Source organism: Melopsittacus undulatus, chromosome 4 (assembly GCF_012275295.1).
Source record: "Melopsittacus undulatus isolate bMelUnd1 chromosome 4, bMelUnd1.mat.Z, whole genome shotgun sequence".
In the NCBI taxonomy this organism is placed as follows: domain Eukaryota; kingdom Metazoa; phylum Chordata; class Aves; order Psittaciformes; family Psittaculidae; genus Melopsittacus; species Melopsittacus undulatus.
Window position 1 is genome coordinate 50,664,446 of NC_047530.1, and position 22,505 is coordinate 50,686,950.

The window sequence follows — 22,505 nt, forward strand, 5'->3', positions numbered from 1 at the left end:
TGTTAAAACACTCGTCTGAAATATTCATGAGCTGTAGATGGAAATTTCGGACCCAAAGTTTTACAATTGCCTACAATAGCATTGCCTTAACAGTTTCCCCCAGACCTGGCATTTATCTGGTATAAGATAGGCACTCTTATGCTGCATATCTAATGCTGCAGAATAGAGAGGGATAAAGACTTGAGAAGAGGGAGAAGTGGGGAAGAGTAAATGTTAGTAAAAGAAATCAGGGAAGAAAAATGCAATAAATTGTATTTTCAACGCTTTGGAGCATTTACCAATAGAAATGCATGAGTGAATTTCATAAAATTAAGGCATCTTTATCAAGGAAATATATGATACTCTCATCTCAGATGTTTTTAAGGCCATTAAAGCAGAAAACCTTCAGAATTAAATTTCTCCGCTTCACGCATGTATGTTGGTGGAAGATTTTCTGTTAATTTATTGCCTTTTCTGCTTCCCACTCACTCTTTAAAAGCTGGTATAGAGAAGCAGTGCCTGTCATTTGAGGCAGTTTGGATGCAAGTCAAAGCCTAAGGCCTTTTTTTTCTCTTTCTGTATAATTGCCAAATTAATGAGTTCAGTTGGGCTGCACCCTGCAGTAAACATAATAAAAGTCATAAAAAATAATGAACTGGATTATATTTTAACGATAGATGTCTTGTTGCTCAGTGCCCACTTTCACATGTCTTATTTTTAATAGTACTTCCTTTCTTTCTGTAAGAAATAAGATAATCCTTATCAAGAGCCGTATTGACCTCATGGGTTAAACGATAAATAAGGTACAGCAACGGTTGCCATTCATTTAACAAACCTGATGATTAAGTAATACACTTTGACATGTCTGAGTAATACTATTCTTTCTCATGTGAGAAAGTCATAGAAAATGTGTTAGGGATGCCATTTAAAGAGACATAGCTCCAGCTGCTTTAAACCTTCAAAGATCCATTTGCTTGAGTAGAAATGCTGTTATTTATGCCAAGCAGGTAAACCTCTGGAGGTTACAGACCCATGCACTCGGAGGCAGGTAGGGAAGACAGTGAGGCTCTCCAGAAGGGGATGCAGTCAGAAACTCTAAAAGTAGGAAAAAGAACAGCATTATAGCAGTGAGAAATTCAGTGTGAAGGAATAAAGCACCAGCCTCCATTTTCATGCTAATCTATTTGCTTTTTCATCAACTGGACACCTGATTAGATTCCCTGGAGTAATCTACATACCCAGCATCCCACACATCTCTCCTATCTCCCTCCCCCTTAGGAGGTTTGCCATGACAAGAGAAGATTGTTAATTTTAAGTACATTTTTTACTGCTTACAGCCTGATCTTGTGAGATGCTAAGGCATCTCATTCCAGGTGCTGAAGATCCTGGATTTATACACATTTTAACTCAAGTTAGCAGCAGCTAACACCTTCTAAGAAGAGAGAAAGCTTTATTGTGTTGTTTTACTCCAAAACTGCCTCCTCTTCTTCAGTTGTGCTTATACACCTGTGACCCAAGTGTATAAACACAGCCAGTTTTGCTAATTTTGGGGAGAAAAGCCAGTGCATGTGTGCTTTGTCTTGATTCTGTTCATTCCAGAAACAGGAGAGGCCACGAACAAAATTATTTTGTGAATTCCAGTGATTTACAAGTTGGAGCATAGCCCAGGCTATCGGTGAATCTTCCAGAGTCAGTATTACTGGTGATAACCTTGCCAAAGAAGAGCCTAGCTGGACGCTGGAGACTGCAGACCAAGTTTCCAAGCACTGAATAAGAGAAAGCCTCCCTATCTTCTGGAGCCCTTTTAACCTGTGCTTTTTAAGAGACCTATAAATGAAGGGCCATTCATGAAAATACAGAAATGAAAAGCCATATTTCAACATAACAGACCTACAGTTAAATATGCCCACTTTTTTCAGGCCCAGCTTCCATATGTGACATACACTGAGCCCCTGGAGTCCTTATAGCCAGTCCTGGAACAGATTATGATACACAAGCCTAAAACAACCAGCTGGTTTAAATGGATAACCAGGTGCTAATTTACTAATGAGCAAAGACCCTTTAATGCAGGGAGCTATTGCCCCAGCTCTCCGGGGGCTTGCAGAGTTGTTGTGGTGTGTGTGAGACACATGAGCTAATTAGTATGTAATTTCCTTTCACACTCTAACCCTGGCTCCTTAACGACCCATTTAAATGAGAGGCCCTTTCTCTTTACTGCTCCCTATGCTAATCTCTGGCTCACTGGCTTGGTTACAGCTGCCTATGAATATTTTAGGGAGTGACAGTTTTCCAGCCCACTTTAATGGGGGGGGGGGGGGGGGGGGGCATTGGTTTACCAAATTGCAAGTGAATCTTTCTGTGTTCTTATTTTTGGTTGCCCACAGTAAGTAGAAGCAAATGATTATTTACTCAGCTGAGTGGTTTTCCAGTTGTGGTCTTTCTGCTGTGTGCATGAAATGGGCAGTGAGGCGACAGTTGTGTGATTCATGGAGCATTCTGGAACTGGGGATGAGTGCAAATGGCTGGATGCTGCTGAGGTCAAGCTTTGTTCTTTATCCCCAGGGTCTAGACTTCAAATTAGTTTCCTAGTTTGTTCTTCTCTCTCCTAGTCTCTGCCCTTCCTCATTCTGCATCAGTCTGAGTCTTTACTGCAGAAAGTGAATCTACTAATAACTCTCTCTAGCTGTTTATTGCTGTGCTGGAAAGGTGATGGATACTAATCTTTTTGCAGATGGCTCTCCTTGTCTGGAGAAGTTGTCTCCTTCCACTGAGTGATGAATGTCCACCAAAACAAATAAAAGCCTATTGCTTGCTATACTGCAAACTGGACTTGTCATGGCATTATAAAGTATCCTGTGGAGGAAAAAGCTTGCAGTCTCTTAGTGGCAGGTCTTATAATTTCTGACATTTTCACGTTAAATTATTCCCTAATAGAATATGGCTGATTACAGTAGAATTTTCCCTGGGTTTAGGTTGGTCCAGCAATTCTTTGGCTGTATCTCATGGCTGACAGCAACTTTTCTCTGCTCAAAACCACATCTGTCAGAGTTTCTACCTTAAAGTTCTGGGTAGTGCCCCCCAATAACATTCGTGTCCCTGCATTTTTCCAGTAGCCTATTTAACTTGAAAGGGAATGTCAACAAAGTGCATTGAGATGGTGAAACAAGAAGCAAAATCAAACATTTGCTGATATGATCAGTGTGAAAAAAGAAAAACAGCAATTTCATTTCATGATGAAACCTCCATCTGATGCTGAAAGGAGCTGCAAAGTTGGGCTGCTGTCAGTGGAAAGCCTGAACTGTATTTTGCATGGTGTTAATATCTTCTCTCTTAGTACTGAAAATTCATTCCTTTGGAGGGTGGCCAGAGTTCACTCATTATATAGACACCCTGAGTGGGACTAATGAATGGGACAGTCTTTGTCCTGCCCTCTGCGTAGGAGTGGATTTCACTCACTGACAGATTGGAGGTCCACTGAAATCTACAGCTTTCTTTAAAAAGAAATCCTGTGATTGCACTATCAGCCCAATAGGACACCTTCAGAAAATGGACTTTTCAAGTCCTAGAACACAAGAAGGGTTGAAATTGGGTGGGAATGAACTTAAAACCCGGTTACCAGCACCAACATACTGCCCAAGAAATTAAGAGATCCCTGGAGGCAAACCAGAAATGTGTTCCTGGCTTATGTGCGCTTTAATGCAGTATTAATCGGTATATTGGCTCAATCAAAAGGGTTACCATTGCTCCTGACTTGTCATCGTTGGGGACACATGCTGCCAGGCTAACACTATGTAGTCTTATCATTTTAAGAGTTTTTGCTGAGTGAAATGTTCTATATGTTCTCTGAGGCTGTTTCCCACTTGCTGGTAGTAATAGTATCACATCTGGAGCATTATCAAAACTTCCTTGTGGGTTTTTTTAGTATTTTTTTTTCTAGCTGGAGTATGTGAGAAATAGTGCTTAATATTCTAAACCATCTATTTCTTTTCATCATGTCAGGCTCGCTAAAAAATCCTGGTTCGGTAACTTCATCAACTTGGAGAAAGAAGAACAGATTTTTGTGGTCATTAAGGACAAACCGCTAAGCTCCATTAAGGCTGATATTGTCCACGCTTTCCTCTCGGTAAGTCACCCCAGCTGCCTCTTGGAGGCATCGCTCACTGGTCAGTTCTAAGACTCCTTGTGCCATATGTTACTGGGCAGGGTCTCTGCTGCTTCAAATGCATACTCTGTGGATTTAATTTACATGGCCTGTTGATTCACACCTCTACTGGACTCTGTCTGAATTTCTAGTAGATAATATTCTCCAAGATAAGGAAAGGTTTCAGCCTTCTTGGCAGCATCTCCAGGTTACCAGTGCTTGGAATATCACTGCAGTTAGAGCACACAGCTGGTGCAGTATCAAGACAGTGATTTACTGCTTTGCCAAACTAACCAGTCTGTCTGAGCAACAGACTGGGTCTCCTCAGCTGATTATGTCCTTCACCACTTTAGTCAGGTAAAAATCCTGTCTCACATCTGTATTTGTTACTTTAAATCTCTCCTTACAAGCTGCATGGCAGAAAGAAGGGTAATTTCCTCTGATGGCCAGCGTATCAGTTGTTGCAGATGTAATGTATTTACAATCTAGGAAAGCAGAGGGAAATTATAATTTTTTCCTTTATAAGTCTTTATTCTCACTATCTAGAAGTACCAAAGAAGAAAAAGTCAGCACAGTAAAGTTTGAGAAATTTTTCAACTCAAGGTAGTTAACAACATAATTAGAGGTTTTTTTTTCAATACAGTGAAGAGGAGACTTAATTTCTTCTATCATTTGTTGAATTTATATCGTTTTCCACAAATTACTGCACTTCCTTTTAGTCTCTATGAAGCTGCAATTAATTTCTTCCAAAAAAAAACCATAATCCTTTTAACTGTACAGGTGTACACAGAGCAAGTGCAGTACATTAGCATGCATCAGACACTGGTATCCATCTCAGGGTGATTTCAAGCATCCATGTTACTGTATCAGTTTCATGCATTTAGCCGTTTATATTCTTCTGGGTTTATATTGCGATGTAGTGTGCATTACTGTGTATATTGGTGATCCTATGCATACCCCACATGTGTGGCTTGAGATATGATGTAATGATGTGTGCAAACCATGAATCATCTGTTATAGCCAACTTCAAAGTTAAATGCATTGTCACAGCTTGCTAAGTAAGTCATTAAGGTCAGCTTCTCAGACAGCACACCTTCATTTTCCCTCCTAGAAGGCCAGATTTCCAAGTGATTTGTGTTTATTGGGTTGTTTTCTTAAATCTGGTCCTTTATAAAGCAATAAATAGAATGTGACTATGTTAAATTTTGTCAGGAGCTGTAAATGATAACTGTTTCACAACTAGGCAGATTCATGAAATCCTACCACAGGTCCGAAAATACAGATATTGAATTATACCAGAAAGTGTCTCCTAGTTCTTTTACATACTGATAGGAGTTGTGGTTTGGGTAAGTTATTTTCAGGCATGCTTTCCTTGTGGATATCCCAGGCTCTTGATTAAGTGTCTGCTCCATGTTCTGATGTCTATTTGATATCATAGAAACATCAAACAGTTGAGGTTGCAAAGGACTTAAGAAGGTCTCCTGCTCAAGACAGGGTCAGCTCTGAGATCAGACCAGGCTACTCAGGTGTTTTTTTTTATATCCAGTGTTATATCCTACTGACTCTTCTGCCCGCTCCCTTAACATCAGCTTTTACTCAGCAAAAGGCATTTCTCAAAACTGATAGATGAGTAGGATAAGAAAGACTGAGTATATAAAGTTGTGTGATGTGTATATTTATAAGCATGCTGGGTATTCCACCAATATTCAACCTTTAAATTTAGGTCAGTCCTGTAAGGAGCAATGCATTCTTCTGTGATGCCAAGCAACCTACGCTCTTACTTATTTCACAAGAACACTCTGTACATTATAAATTCAAGTCCAGAAGCAAATCTAGCAAATCTTAGCTACTCTCTCTTGCTCAAAATTGAATTTTTCCATTTTGTTCCCTTTGTGCTCTGGTTCTACTATTTCCTTCTACCAACCTGTTTCAGATTCCAAGCCTCAGTCACAGTGTCATCTCACAGACAAGTTTCCGTGCAGAATATAAGTCCACAGGAGGTCCTGCCGTCTTCCAGAAGCCAGTGAAGTTCCAGGTGGACATAACATACACAGAAGGTGGAGAGGCACAGAAGGAGAATGGGATCTATTCTGTCACTTTCACACTCTTATCAGGTAACCATGGCAAACCTCTAAAATGAATGCGTGCTGCCTTGTACTTGCTGATATAGACACCTGCAAAGAGACCTCTGTCAGGGAAAAGAATATAACTGTCTTGATCTTAGGAGAGAATTCAGACAGGGGCAAGGAGGACATCAGGAACAAAAATTATGTTGGTAGTGATAGAAATGCTGGGAGGGGAAGAGATTTCCAAAGAGGTGAAGTTGCCACCACCAGGTTTAATGATAAAATGGATTTGAAGTATCTCCCTGTACTGTCTCTTTGGTTCACTCAGAAGTCTGAATGTTTCAGTTGGCCACTGTGAGGACACTGGCTTCTCCTTCTGACAGAAACATGCAATCACCTTTTTCTTCTGGATGGCCACACACACCCCACCCCACCCCCTGGGGTTAAAACCAACCAAAGGGTCAAAAAACAAGCAGACCCACCTTTTCTGTCTTTACAAAAGGAGCCCAGAAGCCATCCTCCCTCCTATTAAGTCCAGCACACCACAGTCCTCTTATTGATGTGGGGACTGCATAATAGTTCCTCAATGCTGTGCTTTTGGCTGAAGGACAGATACACTGTCAGTACACTCTTGGGGACAAGACTGAAGGGAAGATGCTTGTGATCCTTCCGCTCCAGCCTGGGTTGTATGAGGATTCAGCTCCCACTCCTTTCACAGCCATTCGTGCCTCTTCTCTCCTCACAGGTCCAAGCCGTCGTTTTAAGAGGGTAGTAGAAACCATTCAGGCACAGTTGTTAAGCACACATGACCAGCCTTCAGTGCAGCAGTTATCAGGTAAGTAATTTCTACTGTTGAGCACCTTGCTTCAGCAGGGACAGGAAGGTAAAGTGCCTCTCAGTAACAGGAGGCTGAGAAAGGCCATCCCTCTGATTACAGCAAGGAAAAAGCTCCTTTCAGACAGAGCAGTAACTTCCCACACCCATCCTAACCCTCCCTCTCTCATTCCCACTCCAATGCTCCCAGCACATTCCCCAAACAGCTTTTGCCCTCCTCCCGCCCAAAGAGCCATTTGCCCACTTCTCCATTAAAAGCTGCATCATCAATAGATTTTCCAGATTTTCTCCAGCTCCAAATCTCCCAGAACAGGGACCTGCTCTAGAAGATACCTGATTTTCAAACCCTTCAGGCATGCTTTAGAAACTCCAACTTCAGAGGTTCCTAGAACAAAGTTGAGAGCTACTTGTAACTTTGTAGTATGCTCAGAAGTTCCCAGTAGTGTGATCAAATTCTTGGCCCAGTATTGTGGTAGCACAAATCATATACTAAGGTCCTGCGGAAGCTATATTTTATCTGTTTTTAAAGTAAATTTCAATTCCTCTTGGTGGTAAAGAAAGTCTTACATGTGAGACCCTGTGAAATGACATCAATCTGAATATGCAGGCAGCCTGAATTGATAATAGAGAAACTGGTCTCATCCCACCATTATGTAGCAAGTGTTCACTCTGAGCACTAGTGGTAACACAAACATGCACAAAAAAGTGCCAATGTAACTCTTCTGTCCTTTAGAAGGACAGAACAAAGAAGGTGAACGCTGAAAACCTAAAGAAGCTTAGCTATTGGTGGTGCTTCAAGGAAGGAAAAATGAGGAAAAGCAGGAAGATACAGGAAAAGAATAGGAGCAAGGCAGAGAGCAGAGTCTGCAGGAAGACAAAAAGGCAGGAGGAGTGGGAAGAATTTGCCCATTATATGATGATGAAAAGCTAGTAACTAAATATTGTGAATAAGAGCCAAATTCTATGCTTGCTCTTTGTGTGAACAAACCCAAGACAAAAGTGGGGGAATGAAGTTTGCATTGCATCCTGCAGTTAAATCCCAGATGTCCTTGGCTCACTATACATATGGGTTACATACTTCTGATCTAACAATGTGGCTTTAACAGATGAAGATAAAATAGCTCCATCTAAAAGAGTGTATGCTTATTAAATGACAGAAAAGTATGGCCAGTTCAGGAAATATTACTTTCCACTTTGCTTTTGCCCTTCAGAACTGCCTGACCTTCTGTAGACTGTACTGCAAAGGTGCTTAGCCCATGAGTTATTCTGTTAGGGAGCAGGAAAGGTGAGGCTACTAGAACTGTAGGTGATTCAGGATTCTGCTCTCTGGAATTTGGAAATTAAATCAAACTCAAGGAAGAAGCCAGAATTTTCTGCCAGTCTTTCCTCTTGAGGAATGCTAGACCAAGAGGGGGTGAGGGGGATTAGATAGAAACGCATCTTTCAAGTCTACTTTGTATTACCCCTGCTGCACGTGTGATGTTTGAGCATTCCTTGTTTCTTAGGGAAAGAAGCGTACCCTTACTTTCTGGTGAGGAGAAAATTGTTAAAAAAGTAGGCAACATGGTGATCTCTTTTAACTTTTTCACCCTCGTATATGCTAGCTACTAAGACTCTCTAGGAAGACTTGGACCCTGTTGCACACTTGCACGTGAAGCAGAATGTCTCCCTAATAAAGTCTTGTTATAATAGGAATAAAAAAACCATTCCTCTGGCTGAGGCTCAGGGAGATGTTTAGAGCAAAGCATTCTGTGAGAAATGTATCCACCTTACAATTTTGCTCCAGTTCTGGAATGGAGAAATCATATTATAGACACAGAATCTCTTTTTACTGCCTAAAGCTACATGAGAATATGATGTTCTAGCAGGGAAAACCCAGCCTGATCTTTAGTGCCAGAGTGGAATGGAGAACTCCACATGGAGCAAAACCAAAATGAATGGTCTCTTGAAACTCCAAAATGAGAATTCTTTTGGTCAGGGAATTATCCTGGCAAGACAGCTTGTAAGAGACAAGAGTGCCAAACTATCCTGTATCATAACACCTTGCCTGATCAGTAAGTCAACATGAAAATTTTAGGCTGGGACAGAGTACAAGGAAAATCGAACAGGAAGGGGGAAAAAAGGATTGTTACCAAGAAGAGACAACTTATGCATCAAAGTAGGGAGGCTCTGTGGTTCACATCCCTAGCTAGTGAGAGACTAAAGGGAAATAAACAGATACAGGGACAGCAACGGTTCACATGCACTACCTTGCTTACCTGGGTGGCTGTGGTTGGGAAGATGTGTGCATGAGATTCCTAGACATTGCCACAGGATTACTCAGCATTTCTCCCTAGAAAAAAGGCAAAGTCTTCTCTGTTTCTCTTCTTCTCCTATATCCCTAGCCATGAATGACTCATGGAATAGGAATTGTGGTGGTTGAACTCCTATTCAGGTTCATGGTTTGAGAATACTCTGTAGGCAGTCCACTGCTGCGACCGAACAAGCTCACAGTTCACTTTGACTCTCCTCCTCCATGGCTCTGAGGATATTGCTGGCTCTGACCAGCAATACTGGCCCAGTACCAGAGATTTTTTTTCCTAGCTCATTGTGCACAGACATACCCTCTGTCTTCCCTTTTAGTTCAGGTGGGATGATGAAAAACATCTGTGAAAGGTGCATGCATGTAAAATGAGACCTGCAGAAAGGGAAGATGAAATGAACACAGTATAAAGCAGAACAGCAAGGCCTAATAAGTGTATGGCACTGACAGTCATTCTCTCTCCTGCCCCTCTTTGATCTGTTATGCACCATGCCAGCCCACTAGGCCGGCTTGCCTGGGTTTCAGAACACACCTTCCTCTTTCTCATTTCCTCCAGCTCACAACGATGTTTGTAGATGTTGTGTTGCCCATGCATCTCTCTATGTGTGTATATGTGAGCCTGATATGTACCTGATTTAGGCAGATGTGTTTCTGTGTCACACTTGAGCACCTTATAATCTCCCTTCCCCTGGATATCCCTCCATTCATTTCCATTTTTCTTTCCTAAGAGTGGCTGTGCTTATTTCTTATGGCATACTCTGAAGCAGGAAAATGGCTTCCCTCCATTACCTGAATAAGTGTGTAAATAAATGAGATCTATTCAAAAATGTAATACTTCTAAAATCCACTGTCCACTTGGCAAAATACAGTGCAACTTATCAGCCTTATACCTTAATGTTTTGGAACATTAAATTCTCTGTGGTATAACTGCTGAGATAATACCAGGTCTACAGAATCATGACTGGCATAGAACAAGCAGATAGGGAGTGACTGGTTAATTTTTCTTCCCAATGAAAGAACTAGAGGCCATCATATATAAGTAGTGGAAAGCCATGTACCTAAAAGACATTGGAAGGCCAATCTTCATGTCATGCAAGACTTCTGGAACTCTTCACTGAAGCAGGTTCTGAATGTGAGCAGCTTGCAGATGCTCATCTTCCCCTGAGTACTTATTCACAGGGAGACTGTTCGACTCCCTGGAAACTAAATTTTCATGAGAATTGCTACACAGAAACTGCAGCAGGTTCAGGAAATCTCTGACCTGAAAGTGGTGAGTGAGTGAAGCAGTATTCTGTATGCTTGGCCTCCTGTTACACTCCACATGTCTATGTATGGCTGCTGATGGAGACACAGCACTGGATAGTTTTGGCCTTTGATCTGAACCAGAATAACTGCCCATGTGGTCTTGTTACTGGTATCACAAAATCCATTAAGCCCAGTTAGGCCATGAAAAGACAGTCCCTTTTGGACTAAGAGTGAGCATAGCTTTCTGTGAGAACAGCTGCCCTTGTCTCTCATGTATGTATGGCCCTGTCCGAGAGCTTTATACTTAGAAATCTCTACTTGGGTAGTCCCTGGGCAGGACTGCCCTTTGGTGGGATAAAAAGATCTGTGTCCATGAAGGAAAATATCTCAGATTTGTGCCTTTGTTTCAGCCCAATACTCTTCATTAAATCATAACCTGTTTTCCCACAGTGCCTTTGCACGAAAGAGCAATGGAAACATCTGGTGAATAGGGACATGCAAAAGCCACCTGTGATCATTCACAGGTTATCAGTTTTTATTTCCTTAATATTTTCTTGCCTCTTTGGGCTTTGGTTTTAAGTGTGGGGTGCTGCATATTGTTATTTTTTTTCCAATTTTCCAATATTCTGGGCAATCAGCAATACTGAAATAGCCTTTATAACTTTTTTGTAATAGGTTTTCTGTTTCTTTATTATATTTATTGGCTTCATGTCAGGTATTAACCATTCGCATCTTAAGGTTCAGAGCATCTCAGTGGTACTGCTGGAAATGCCTTTCATTAGCAGAAACAAGTGTTTAGAGACCATATCCAGCTTCAATATACAATTTGTATTTTGAAAAGTACAAATTCTTGCTCACTGTATGCACCTTTTCTACATGCACCGAAGCTCTCTTACTGTGCTGGTGTACATCTCAAAAAGCAAAACACATTCATGTGACTCAAAAAACTTCCTAGGCTATTGATCTGTGAATTTGAGGTGTTCATCTTCATGGTTTACAAGAACCACGGGTTGCTACAAAAATTAGCAAGAAACTTAGAGTTCCCAAATGTGCAAAGGAGTTTACCATTAAGAGAAAAGGGAGTAAGGAGCAAATGAAGTGTTTTGCAGGGTAAACTTTCTGCTGCAGACTCTAAACAAGGCTATGCAAACGCCTGCTCAAAATTAGACCACAAGGCAGTTTATCCAGGGCTCATCCACGTCCCAGCTTTATCTTATTTCCCGCAATCGTGCGCAGTCCTTTATGTCTTACTGCTTTTGTAGTACCTGGGGCAATTACTTCATCTTGCTATTATGGCTCTCACCTACAAAAGGTGCCGTGTAATGCCTGGTTGGATTTGCAGAGCACTGGGTTTTTGCTAAACAGCTTTAGTGTTATTACTGAACAGACTTCATTAAAATTAACTGAGTAATCCTGAAATAAAGCATGTAGAAAAAAAGTCCAAGCTCTTCAGAGTTTTGATAGGAGAACAGTGAATTTCAGATAAGCACCCAAACACTGGGCCATTCCAATCTGAATGACAACTGCCTTGGACCAAAGGAATTGGTGGGTTCCTTGACATCATCTCCCTCAGTGGAAATGTTTACTAGGGACTATGAGCATCTGGCAGGAGATGCTCAGTACTTTCTGGAATCTAGCCCTGGATTTGGAGAGCTCACAAGAGCAGCTGTTCAAGTGAGATTTCTTAGGCTGGGACAAGTCTTAGTCTCAGAGACGTCATAAGCATCACAAACCAGGTAGCTTGATTGTGAAATTTATGTAGGATAGAAACAGAGAAATTACAGAAAAAAGAAAACTGGGAAAGAAAATTGAGCAGAACACGAACATTTTTAAATGCATTCAGATTGTTTGGCCTTTTGAAGGAAGGTCTTATTTTAACCAAAGCATTTGCCATCTGTTAATGAACTGAACTGGTCAAACCCAAAGCATGACTGCCAGCAATCTCTAAGAAATAAGGAACTGCCTTATCATCAGAAGGACTGAGATCTGACACTGCCACTATGCTTTAATTAAAAAATTAAACAGAATACATTAAAAATGCAGTTACATGACCCATCAATGCTTCCCCAACAGCTAGAAGCCTTTGGACCCTGCCTTTGTTCACTTCATGTAACACCTGGATCCCACAGTCACTGGGTTATGGTTTATTATCCAGGAGCAGATGCTGGCTGCCAAGAATCTAAGGATTTCTAATTAGGGTGAAAATTCTACTTCAAAATGATGAAATATTTTATCACAGAGAGTATTTACTAAAGCAGATGTTACAATATGATAGAAATGAAAGCAGTGCTAAAGTAATTATGGCAGAGAAGCTGAAGGCATATTAATTCTGGTAGTCTTTCAAGCGATGCTTTTATGAGCTACTGTTTCTGGTGTGCTCATGTCTGATTTGCCTGAGGAACAGGGGGAAAACAGCCTGATCATGTCTTGGAAAGACACTAAAAAATAAAATCCTGTACAGTTTCTGGGACTGGCCATGGCCCTATAGAGAATGCCAATTACAGTTATGCATGAAGGTTTTAAAAAAGACAAATAAGAAGGGTTTTTTTCAGTCTTCCTTTGGTATTTTCCATGGTCTTATATTTCAAAAAAGGGCTTGAGATTTTCCCTATCCATCTAAGCCAACTCTATAACCTGTAAATTTAGGTATTTAGCAACAAAATAGGGTACAAAACCCAAGACATTATGCTGTCAAAAAGCTTGTGTTACTATCCTTTTTCCTGTTGTAGATCTGTCAATTTGTATTCAGATCATACCATTAATGTATGTAGACTTGTTGTGCTATTAGCTTGAAATGAAATACTAAGAAGAGCTATGCTGACTGCAAGTGACTTAGAAAAAAGACAGTGTTCTGAAGTATTAACTTCAGGAAATGTGGTTATTTTTAATTTGTTAAAATTAACAAGGGAGCAGAAACCAGTTTCAGGAGACTCCTAGCAAACCAGCCACAACGTTTATCTACTTTGACATTTTCCAAATGCTACTTTTTTGTTTCCAGATGGCTAGTTACACTTGAGGGGAAAATTTCAGGTACTGGAGGTAGGAGTCAGAAAGAATCTTTCAGTCATATTTGAGACTTTCCTTGCTTTTGTGTGTTTTCTTCAAAGCATAAGTTCTGCTCATGATTGGGTGAATGCTTTGAGCTCTACCACTACAGATCTGTATTATGCTGCATTACAAGAGGTGTAGTTTACTCAGAGGCTGGACTGGAACCACGAAAACACATGAGGCCACAAACTTCTCCAACTTATTAAAGAAAAATAATGATACAAACTCGTGACTGTGACTTCTAGTCATTACCTCAATAGGCAATTCTTAAACCTGTTAGGCATCTTAAGGGAGAAATATATTTTGGGAGTGTAATCTGCCTTCACTCAGTCAGACTAGCCAAAGAATTTCCAAGGCAGGTGGGCTCCTGGCCTCCCTGACACCTCTGATACCTTGTCCACTTCTCGAAAGCTCTCTTCTCTTCCACCTCCTTACTTTTTCCCCTTTTTTCTTCTCAGTCTTGTGCCTTTCTGAGAAACCTTCCACGGGTGTCATCTCCCATTGACCTCTGCCTTCCTCTAACCTTCCAAATGGAGAGTATATAGCTGCTGCTTGGATGCTCTGACCAGTATCACTGGACCGAGCACCTGCCCTTTCTACTCCATGCTTTCCTGGATGACCTGTGCAGCACACACATGGCTGCATCAGAAGACATACACATCCATGCTCTTCAGCTTATGAAAGCATACCCAGCACCCCTTCCCCCTTTTCTGAAGTTATTTTTCTCAGTATTTAAGGGAAATTATTAATCCCACCACGAAATCATTCATCCCTCTCTCCTGCAGACTTTTCAGCAGACAGGGAGTAGTTAGAGCTGATTTTCAGCATATGAGTGCATGTTTCCAGGAAGCCCATTTTTTGAAAACCCAAGTGTTCATCAAGAGGCCAAGCAAGAGGACATCTGAGACTGAACTGAGTGCTTTAACTGCTAGCCACTTGCTCAGCAGTGAGTGCTCTGCATTTCCCAGAACTCATGGATGCAATGACTTAGATCCCAAATGCAAGGGGATCGTGGCTTACAGCAGCAGATCTGGCTTGCTAGCAGGTTCCACATGAAAGCGTCCAGCTGGGCTGGTCCTTTCTGCTTTAAAGCTGACATGTAGAGCTCCTTCTGCTTATTGCACCTGAGTAAAATGCACTCAGCAGCTGTGGCAATGGGAGCTATACACAAAGTAGACAGGAATGTCTTAGGGCCAGATTCTGCCACCCCTACCAGAAGTAATTCAATAGTTCAATTGCCTGCGAATAGTGACATTTGAAAGCAAAAGGGGTAAGAGACTACAGATGAATGAGAGGCAGAGAGTTCAGAACTTGGACATTATCCTGTGGGGTCTAAATGATGATTTTGAGCTGTGTAAGTAGCCTTCTCATTCCTTACACAATAGCACAGAACTGATTTTCTCCCTCTCTTGAGGCTTTTGATGTATATATATATCAGCTTGCTGGGCATTTCCTGACCATTGCAGGCTAACTTGTAAAGCTGACCAAGTGAAACAGTATGTTCAGTGTATTTTAATGATAATGTGGCAGCAGAATATTTCCCACATATCATAAATCCATAAAGCTATAATAAAGAGGTGGGTAGAAGCAGTGGTACTAAAGTAGTGTCCACACAGTCATAGAGCCAGGTTTGCACTGGCATACAGTGGGTGGCAGAATTTGGCCTGGGTTGTGTAAAGACCAAGATGTGTATATGTTTCCTGCTTCAGGTAATAATGTGCTAAGTTACTACTTTATGCACAGAGGTATGGAAACCGTTTTTTATGTTTTTCCCTCCCTCCCTCCTCTTTCCATTCTATGATCCAGACACCACTAACTGTATGGAGTTGATGACTGGCAGACTTTCCAAATGTGGTAAGAACTTCCTTCCCTTCTGCCTTTTCTCCTTCCCCAGCCCCTGCTGAGCAACATAATAATGCGCCGCCCTGTCCCTTCCTCCTGCTCCCCATCCCTATCCCTGCTCTCCCACGCTCTCTTCCAAGACTACCCACCCCATAACAGCCCACTATGTCTTTCACTTAACCTGGTGGGCACAAGCATATACCCCTTATTCTGTTCCTCCCCATCCATGCACAGATGCACAGGCTTCACCACAGCTTTCCACTGCATAGCACAAGTGTGTGGTGTTGCACTTGAGATTCCCTCACTCACTGTAACCTGGGACAGCGGTTTCCTTTTTCTCCCTCGCCACCCCCCCTTTTGTTTACTTGCTGCCTTTGATTCATGATTCTTCAGCACCTTTTCTGCAGTGAAGCTAAATGCGGCCCTTGTAACTGCTGTCTCCCTTGGTTTCCTGCTCTTTATTGAGACAGGATTACTATATTATTTCTTATTTGCATCCACTCCCTTCTTCCCCATCTATCCTTGGGGTAAGACCCTTTTAAATCTTCCATAAGACACACTACATATATCTGTCAGGCACTTAGCTAGTGTAAATAGTCTCAGTTACAGCCTGGTCTTGGGGAAGGATGTTGTATCTCTAAGCTGGAGGAGTAGTGAACCTACTGCAGATTCAGAATTTTGCTAGGAATGAGAAAAAAAGTAGTTTTCTGCAAAACTTGCAGCTCAACTTGCTTGGGGTTCTGTGAATTTTGATTAACTTGTCCCTTGCCTTCCCTCCCCTCCATCCACACTTGGAGTGTATTCTTTCTTTCATTACCTGTGCCCCTACTGACTCCTTCAAATACAGTAGTGGAAATACCCAAATACTTTAAGAGAGGGTTTTGTCTTATTACTTATATCTTGTACCAAAAGGTTCTGTACAAGGGAACTATCTTCTCTTTAGATTTTCATTCTGGTACCTAGGTTGAATTCAGACATCTCTGTGAAAGGGAACACAAGCTGATGAAGAAGCAATAACTGAGATAGTACTGTTCTCCACCTGGCCCTGCAACTCCTGGGTCATTGCTTTGTAAACTGAGGAAAGTTGTTCTTGAGTTGTTGCAGAGTCTGTAACAACAAAAGAAAGTTGTCACAGTGGAGATGCTCTTAGGTTTAGCATACGTGACTGAGATAAAATTTGGCCTGTTTCCTGTATTTCAGATGATCTCTTTCCCTTAAGTTGCAGTTTTGCTGGTGGGAGTTTTTCCTTTGCTCTGAAGGGAACTCATTTGGTTTCTTGTTAGAGTTTTCTGAGTTATACCATTCCAGATCCCCTCATGCAGACTCATTTAAGTTGTAGGCAGACCTCCAGCTTCTTCCTGAAGGCATCAGACAGCAAATCCCTCTTCTCCCTCAAACCTTTGTTTCTTGCCTGGGCCTGGCATTTACATCATACAAAAATACTGAAATGCTGATTCTCCTGATTGCTTGGAAGTTAATTGAGCTACACAGATAACCAGACAGTACTTTTTGTTCTCGAGACAAGAGCATTCTTGCTTACTCCCAGTTCAGGCAGGCCCTCCAGCTGTCCAACAAGGGACAAAGAAAACAAGTTGAAGGCCAGCAGGAAGACTATTTGATGACAGCTACAGCAGAGACAGAACACATATAGATACTTATATGTATACCTATGGGGTTTAATGGAGCTGCTTTCTTTAAAACACATTCTTATTGATGTATTCACATACAACATGAGCAGTGGTGACTGCACCATGCTGAATTCCACCCTCCTACAGTAGTGAAAAGCTGTTTCATGTGCAGAATAGCTCACCCACAGTTTAGAGAGGGGAGTGAAGAAGGAACGATGCATTTACCCTATTATTGGCAAACTGTCTTCTATGACTTTGAGAACAGGGCACCCTCAGTGAAGTTAACACATTGTTCATGTAGTAAAAACAAATAATGTAAGAAAAACTATACTACCTGGGGTTTTCGATCTCTGGGAGCCTTTTTTCAGAAGAGTTAACACTGGAGCAGGAAGAGCTAATCAGATACTTCATGCCTGGCTCAGCCGTGTGAAAGCCCTGGTAGGAATAAGGAATATCTTTTCACCCACTATAAACCATTGAGTATTCTAATTAACAGCGAGGCAAATTTATTTAGTCCTTTAAATGTTATCTCTTCTGCTAGCAGTGGTCATCAATCTGAGAAGTACTCTGCATATAGCCACTGGCACTGAAAAACAAGTTAATGTTGAGCAACAGAGGTATGACACAGGAGCTGCCGATATCCAAATAACGTAACAGCTCTATAAACCCTACCTGTGCACACTAGAAAACTGCCAACTCTTATTATTCCACAACAGAAAAATAATTTGGTTCATACTAAAGCTGAAATGCACATTGGTTTGGAGTACTTGATTTTATCTTTTCAACAATTTCATCAGGGCAGTGGACATTTCTGTTGTCAGAAAAACTAAACTGATTTCTATCAAGTCTTTAATATCTGTTCATAAGATTAAATTTACCTTGTAAAAATTAAAACCTTTCCATTTAAAATGCAGTTGTAACCTGAAAATTCCCTTCAGGAGCGATACCTTCTGACTTAGTAGATTTATTCTTTGTGCATATTCAGAACCAAATCAGTTTAGTGACAAATAAGCTTTAACTTTTTATGTACTGCAGTTAAGCCTTATAAAGTCAACACAGCTATAAAAGAACAAGCTGGATTTGTTTCTTTTGAGGCAGGATGGAGAAAACTGTTTACTACTATCTAATCTGGTATTTATGTCTATCTCACTGAATAGGTTGTATAATTGACAATGAGATTCTAATAGGTTCTGCAGAGCCTTTACATAAAAAAATAGAAAATCAAGGTAATACACGAACTGGAAAGCCCTCCAGCTTCAGCCACAAAGCTGGGAATTAGAAAGTATAATTGTAGATTGAGCACATTAGATCTGGAGCCATTAGATCTGGAGCTCTTCTGGACCCACCAGAAGCCCACAGTGGCAGTTCAGTAGTCCTTATTCAAACGAGTCTGCCTTTACAAATTTTAATGACTTCAAGTCCTTCATATAGTGGGCTGCGAATCTCTGGGTGATTGACTCAGTAGTAAAGCTGGTGTATAGCCTCTGATAGCTCCCCTTCTCAGCCATCCCCAATTTTTTGGAGTCCTTAGTAAGTACGTTTTGCCAAGGTGCTGGCTGCTGGCAGAAAGCTCTGGAAAGCCTGCCTTATTCTTAATTTACCTCCTGAGAAAAACCAGGGAGCCTGTAAATTTTCCAGTCACCACACTGTACCTGTCTGGGCCTGAATTTTATTTCCAAGTAAGGCAATCTTTGCTTCTTGTTTTCCATTCCTCATGACACTCAGTTACATCAGTGGCACGTCAGGGAACTGCGTGATGATAAGAAGAGGGTATATATATAACTGATGCAGCTCCAGTCAAATCATGCTATCATATTAGGCGCTGCACAAACACATGTTCCTGCAAAGTCTTAGACTATAACCCTGCGGCAACAAGCTGGCCAAAAGACCTTGTGTTTATCCTTAGGTATCCTGTGCTGCAGCTTGCAATTCAAAACCTTGATTCCTGGCACCAGAGTTGAAAAACAGACTTTACAGATCCTTGTATGTACCAATAGCCATCACCAAAATGATCCAATCAAAGGAGAAGCACAGAAAATATGAAAAGATATGAAAACTGGCCTTTCATGTATTTCCAGTGTATCTCACTTACATCTCTTGCTTCCAGTATTTAGGAGTTGACATAGCTTCCTATTCAGAGCCATCTGACCTTGTCCCCATGGCCAATCACCTTTTGTACACACAGAGCAATTGTACTGCCCTAAAGACTTCTCTTCATGGCTCCTTGCAATCATAGTTTGAGTCATACAGATGCAAGCCCATGTCAGTTGTATCCCACGGTACTTGAGAAATAAAGAGATTTTTTGTAGTTTAAAAACTTACATCACATTTGGGTTGCAATTTTCTTCATGTAGCTTTTGAGACTTGGTGTTACTAGCAGCAGCAAATATCTGGATTTGGTGTTTTGGAAGTGATCCTGATCCATATTGGCATTAATTAGAGTAGTCTGCTCCTACAAAGTAGTTATTTGATGGAAGAGGAGTTTGGTGGTTTGCATTCATAAAATCAGAACTGATGGCAGAAACACGGATGCTGAAATCTGTGCTGCCCTCCCAGCTGAAAGGTTCTTCTCACCACTGTTACACTGTGATGTAGTCAGAATAATACTTTTTTTTAATAGAGTTCCTGAAAAATGTTCTGGCTACTGGTCTGTCTGAGCATGGCTGATTCTTCTGTCTAAATTGTGAGGGACATAAGGAAGAAGACCCACACAAAAGATGACATATTCAATCCTAATGGGTGGATCATGATAAGTAAGATAAATCAGATTTTCCAAAGAGTTCAATACAGGTTTCCCAGCTATCCATTCTACTAGTATCCATTGCTGTCCCAGTTGAGGGCTGACTCATCCCACACTGTAGTCATATGTCTTCATTCAGGTGTTGTGTTGGGGTGACATTTCTTTTCCAGTTTGTGACTCATGTACTGTAGAAGAAGGTAACAACAAAAATAGCAACCTGGCACTAAAGAAGAGTCCAGATGTATTGAAGTATTTGGTACATGTCAAATCCTGTTTTGACAGCTATGGCTAGATTTTTACTGGCCAATACCTTTTCTTCTTTCCCTGTAATAATACCTAACACAGAAAACACAGGCATCTCTCTCTTAATGAGGATCACAGTACTTTATTTATGGCAGGCAGTGTGTAGGATACTTTATGTGAATATTTGCTTGCTACACTAAGCTAAATTTGAGATGGCCTCCCTGGAAGATTACATCACATTTTGAAGGGATCGATTCAGAGGAAATAGAGGCAACATTTCACTACCATATATATACAGGTTGTTTCTCTCCTTAAGAACTGGTCACAGAACTTGAAACCCGTAAGATCATATGTAAATATACATCTGTCAGGAAAGGACAAAATCATATTATTAAGTACCAATACATTTCTGACATTTGTATAAATAAAAAAATTGAATGAAGCAGTAGAGGTCTCTAAGAGAATGGGTAGTGGCAATACTATTCTGTGGCTTTATGAGAGTGGGTTGGCAGCTTCTCCTCTCAGCATACACTTGTGCAGGTAGATCCTTGTAAAAGGACAGGCAAATAGAAAGAATTCCTGGGCTGAGTCCTTTACTAGCCAGTTTGATAGAACAGCATGACTCCAGAATAGAATCTGGCATCTATTCATCCCACGACTATCCTTGCCTGCTCTTTCAGTGCCACCAGCTGTCCAAACGAATGTATGATTCCCTCCTCTCTGTCATCATGTCTTCTTTTTTCAATCTTATGTGGTGGTGCTGGATTAGGCCAGAGGTATTCATGAGTAACAGACACATTTGTTTTCTGATTAATTACTTATGCTTTAGCACTGCAGAAAGTAGCAGCAAGGAAATACGCCTCATCTATTCAGGTCTTTGCTGCCTATGTTCAGCATTCTCTAACTGATTACCCAAGAGCTACTTGTCTCAGTTATATTGTTTGTGACAGGAGAGGCTGAACTGGATCTCAGCTTCTCTGTGTGTGTATGAGAGGAGAGAGAAAATGTACAAAGATAGAGGCAGAATGGCCATCTGGGTGCATCTGTCAAGTCACAAATGTTGGGCCACCCTCCTGAAGAGGAGATGGAATGTTTTAGGAAGTAAGAACAAGGATAGGTTATGGAGCATTTGAATGTCAGGGTGGTCATTCAGATCTGCCCAGGTGTGTAGCGACTGAAAGTATAACCATGCGTTGTAATCTGAGTAGTTCCTACCACCAGTCTGTCTCCTCAAGTTCTTTCACTTGAAGAGTCTAAGGACTCTGGAAAATAATCTCTGCTGTTACCTTTGGAAGTCACCTTTCCCAGTTGCAATTCAGGTGTCCTGCTAAGAAACTGGAGTTGTTCTATGGACTGTCTGTCTCCATTTTCTAGTCCTAAACTGAAATGGAATCAAAACAGGTGTCCTACTAGGTAACTAACTTGGGGGAGGAGAGGGAGAGGAATAAATGGGAAAACTTGTTCTAGCCCATTTGTTGTGATAATTTATAAATCCAGTAAAAGCCACATCCATGTCTCTTGAAATGCTTTCCTGGCTTCCTGTATTTTAGACAAGTACCCGTATTGGGATTTCTGCAGTTTCTTCAGCTCACTTCAAGTGGTGTAGGATATGTTCATAGACTAGAATGAAGTTTTGTGTTATGGCCCCCAGCAAGACATTGCAATGATCTTCCTGTCACCCTTCTCCAGTCTAGAGGGAAGCCTCATATATTCAACCACTGAAGGAGCAAAAAATTCTTTCTGTAGCCTTCCTCTGTAGTCAGTAAGCTTCTCAAGGCATCACTGATTTGTATTTGGACAATGCCTAGGCTAAGGGCTCTTTAGTCTGAAGGAAGACCCCTATGTGGTACTACAACTAAACAAAGAGGATAGGAACTTTCTGTCATCCCTTTCACTGCATATACTCTTGGAGTGGTTTCTGTCTTCCAATTTTGAAGACAGAAGGGATTCTGCCAATAGAAACCAAGCAAATGGGCAAAAACTGACTAGCCTTAACAAAGAGGGCTAGAACTCTAGCAAAATAGCAAAATGGGTTTGAAAGAGAATGGATTATCACCCATCAAGAGAGTGCTTCAATGCTTTTTGTGAAAGGAGTTGGATTTTTGTTACATGAGTTGCCGAAACTACAGCTGCTATCGAAATACATAGCAGGCTAGGGATGAAAAAGACAAGGGTTAAAGAGAAAGGAATGAGTATAGGAAGAAAACTTCAGTAGTAGAAGCAGGCAGAAAACAGGCAGAAAGGATGTGGAAGCAACAAGGAAAGGAATATGAGAAGTCAGGTTGATAAAGGGTGTCTTGGTTTCCAGTGACACCATTTTTTCACGTTTACTTTCTCCCAAAGCCTAAGCTAAATATGCAGAAACCCAAAATTTCTCAGGCTATATAGAAAGGAAAGGCAGAGGATAATCCCATAGACTGGGATCCACAGATGCTGT

The 22,505-nt window shown here is 41.2% G+C and overlaps 1 protein-coding gene across 3 annotated transcripts in view; it reads left to right on the plus strand.

Annotated features, from left to right (window-relative positions):
- BRSK2 (BR serine/threonine kinase 2) overlaps positions 1–22,505 on the plus strand; it is a 317,883-nt gene that overhangs the window by 290,394 nt on the left and 4,984 nt on the right. For 2 of the 3 annotated variants that reach the window (XM_005149208.4, XM_005149209.3), the window contains exons 16-19: positions 3,979–4,102; positions 6,054–6,234; positions 6,932–7,021; positions 15,422–15,469. In XM_005149208.4, the coding sequence (XP_005149265.1) occupies positions 3,979–4,102; positions 6,054–6,234; positions 6,932–7,021; positions 15,422–15,469 (443 nt within the window). The remainder of the gene's footprint in view (positions 1–3,978; positions 4,103–6,053; positions 6,235–6,931; positions 7,022–15,421; positions 15,470–22,505) is intronic. The other variant, XM_005149210.3, reaches the window with a different exon arrangement.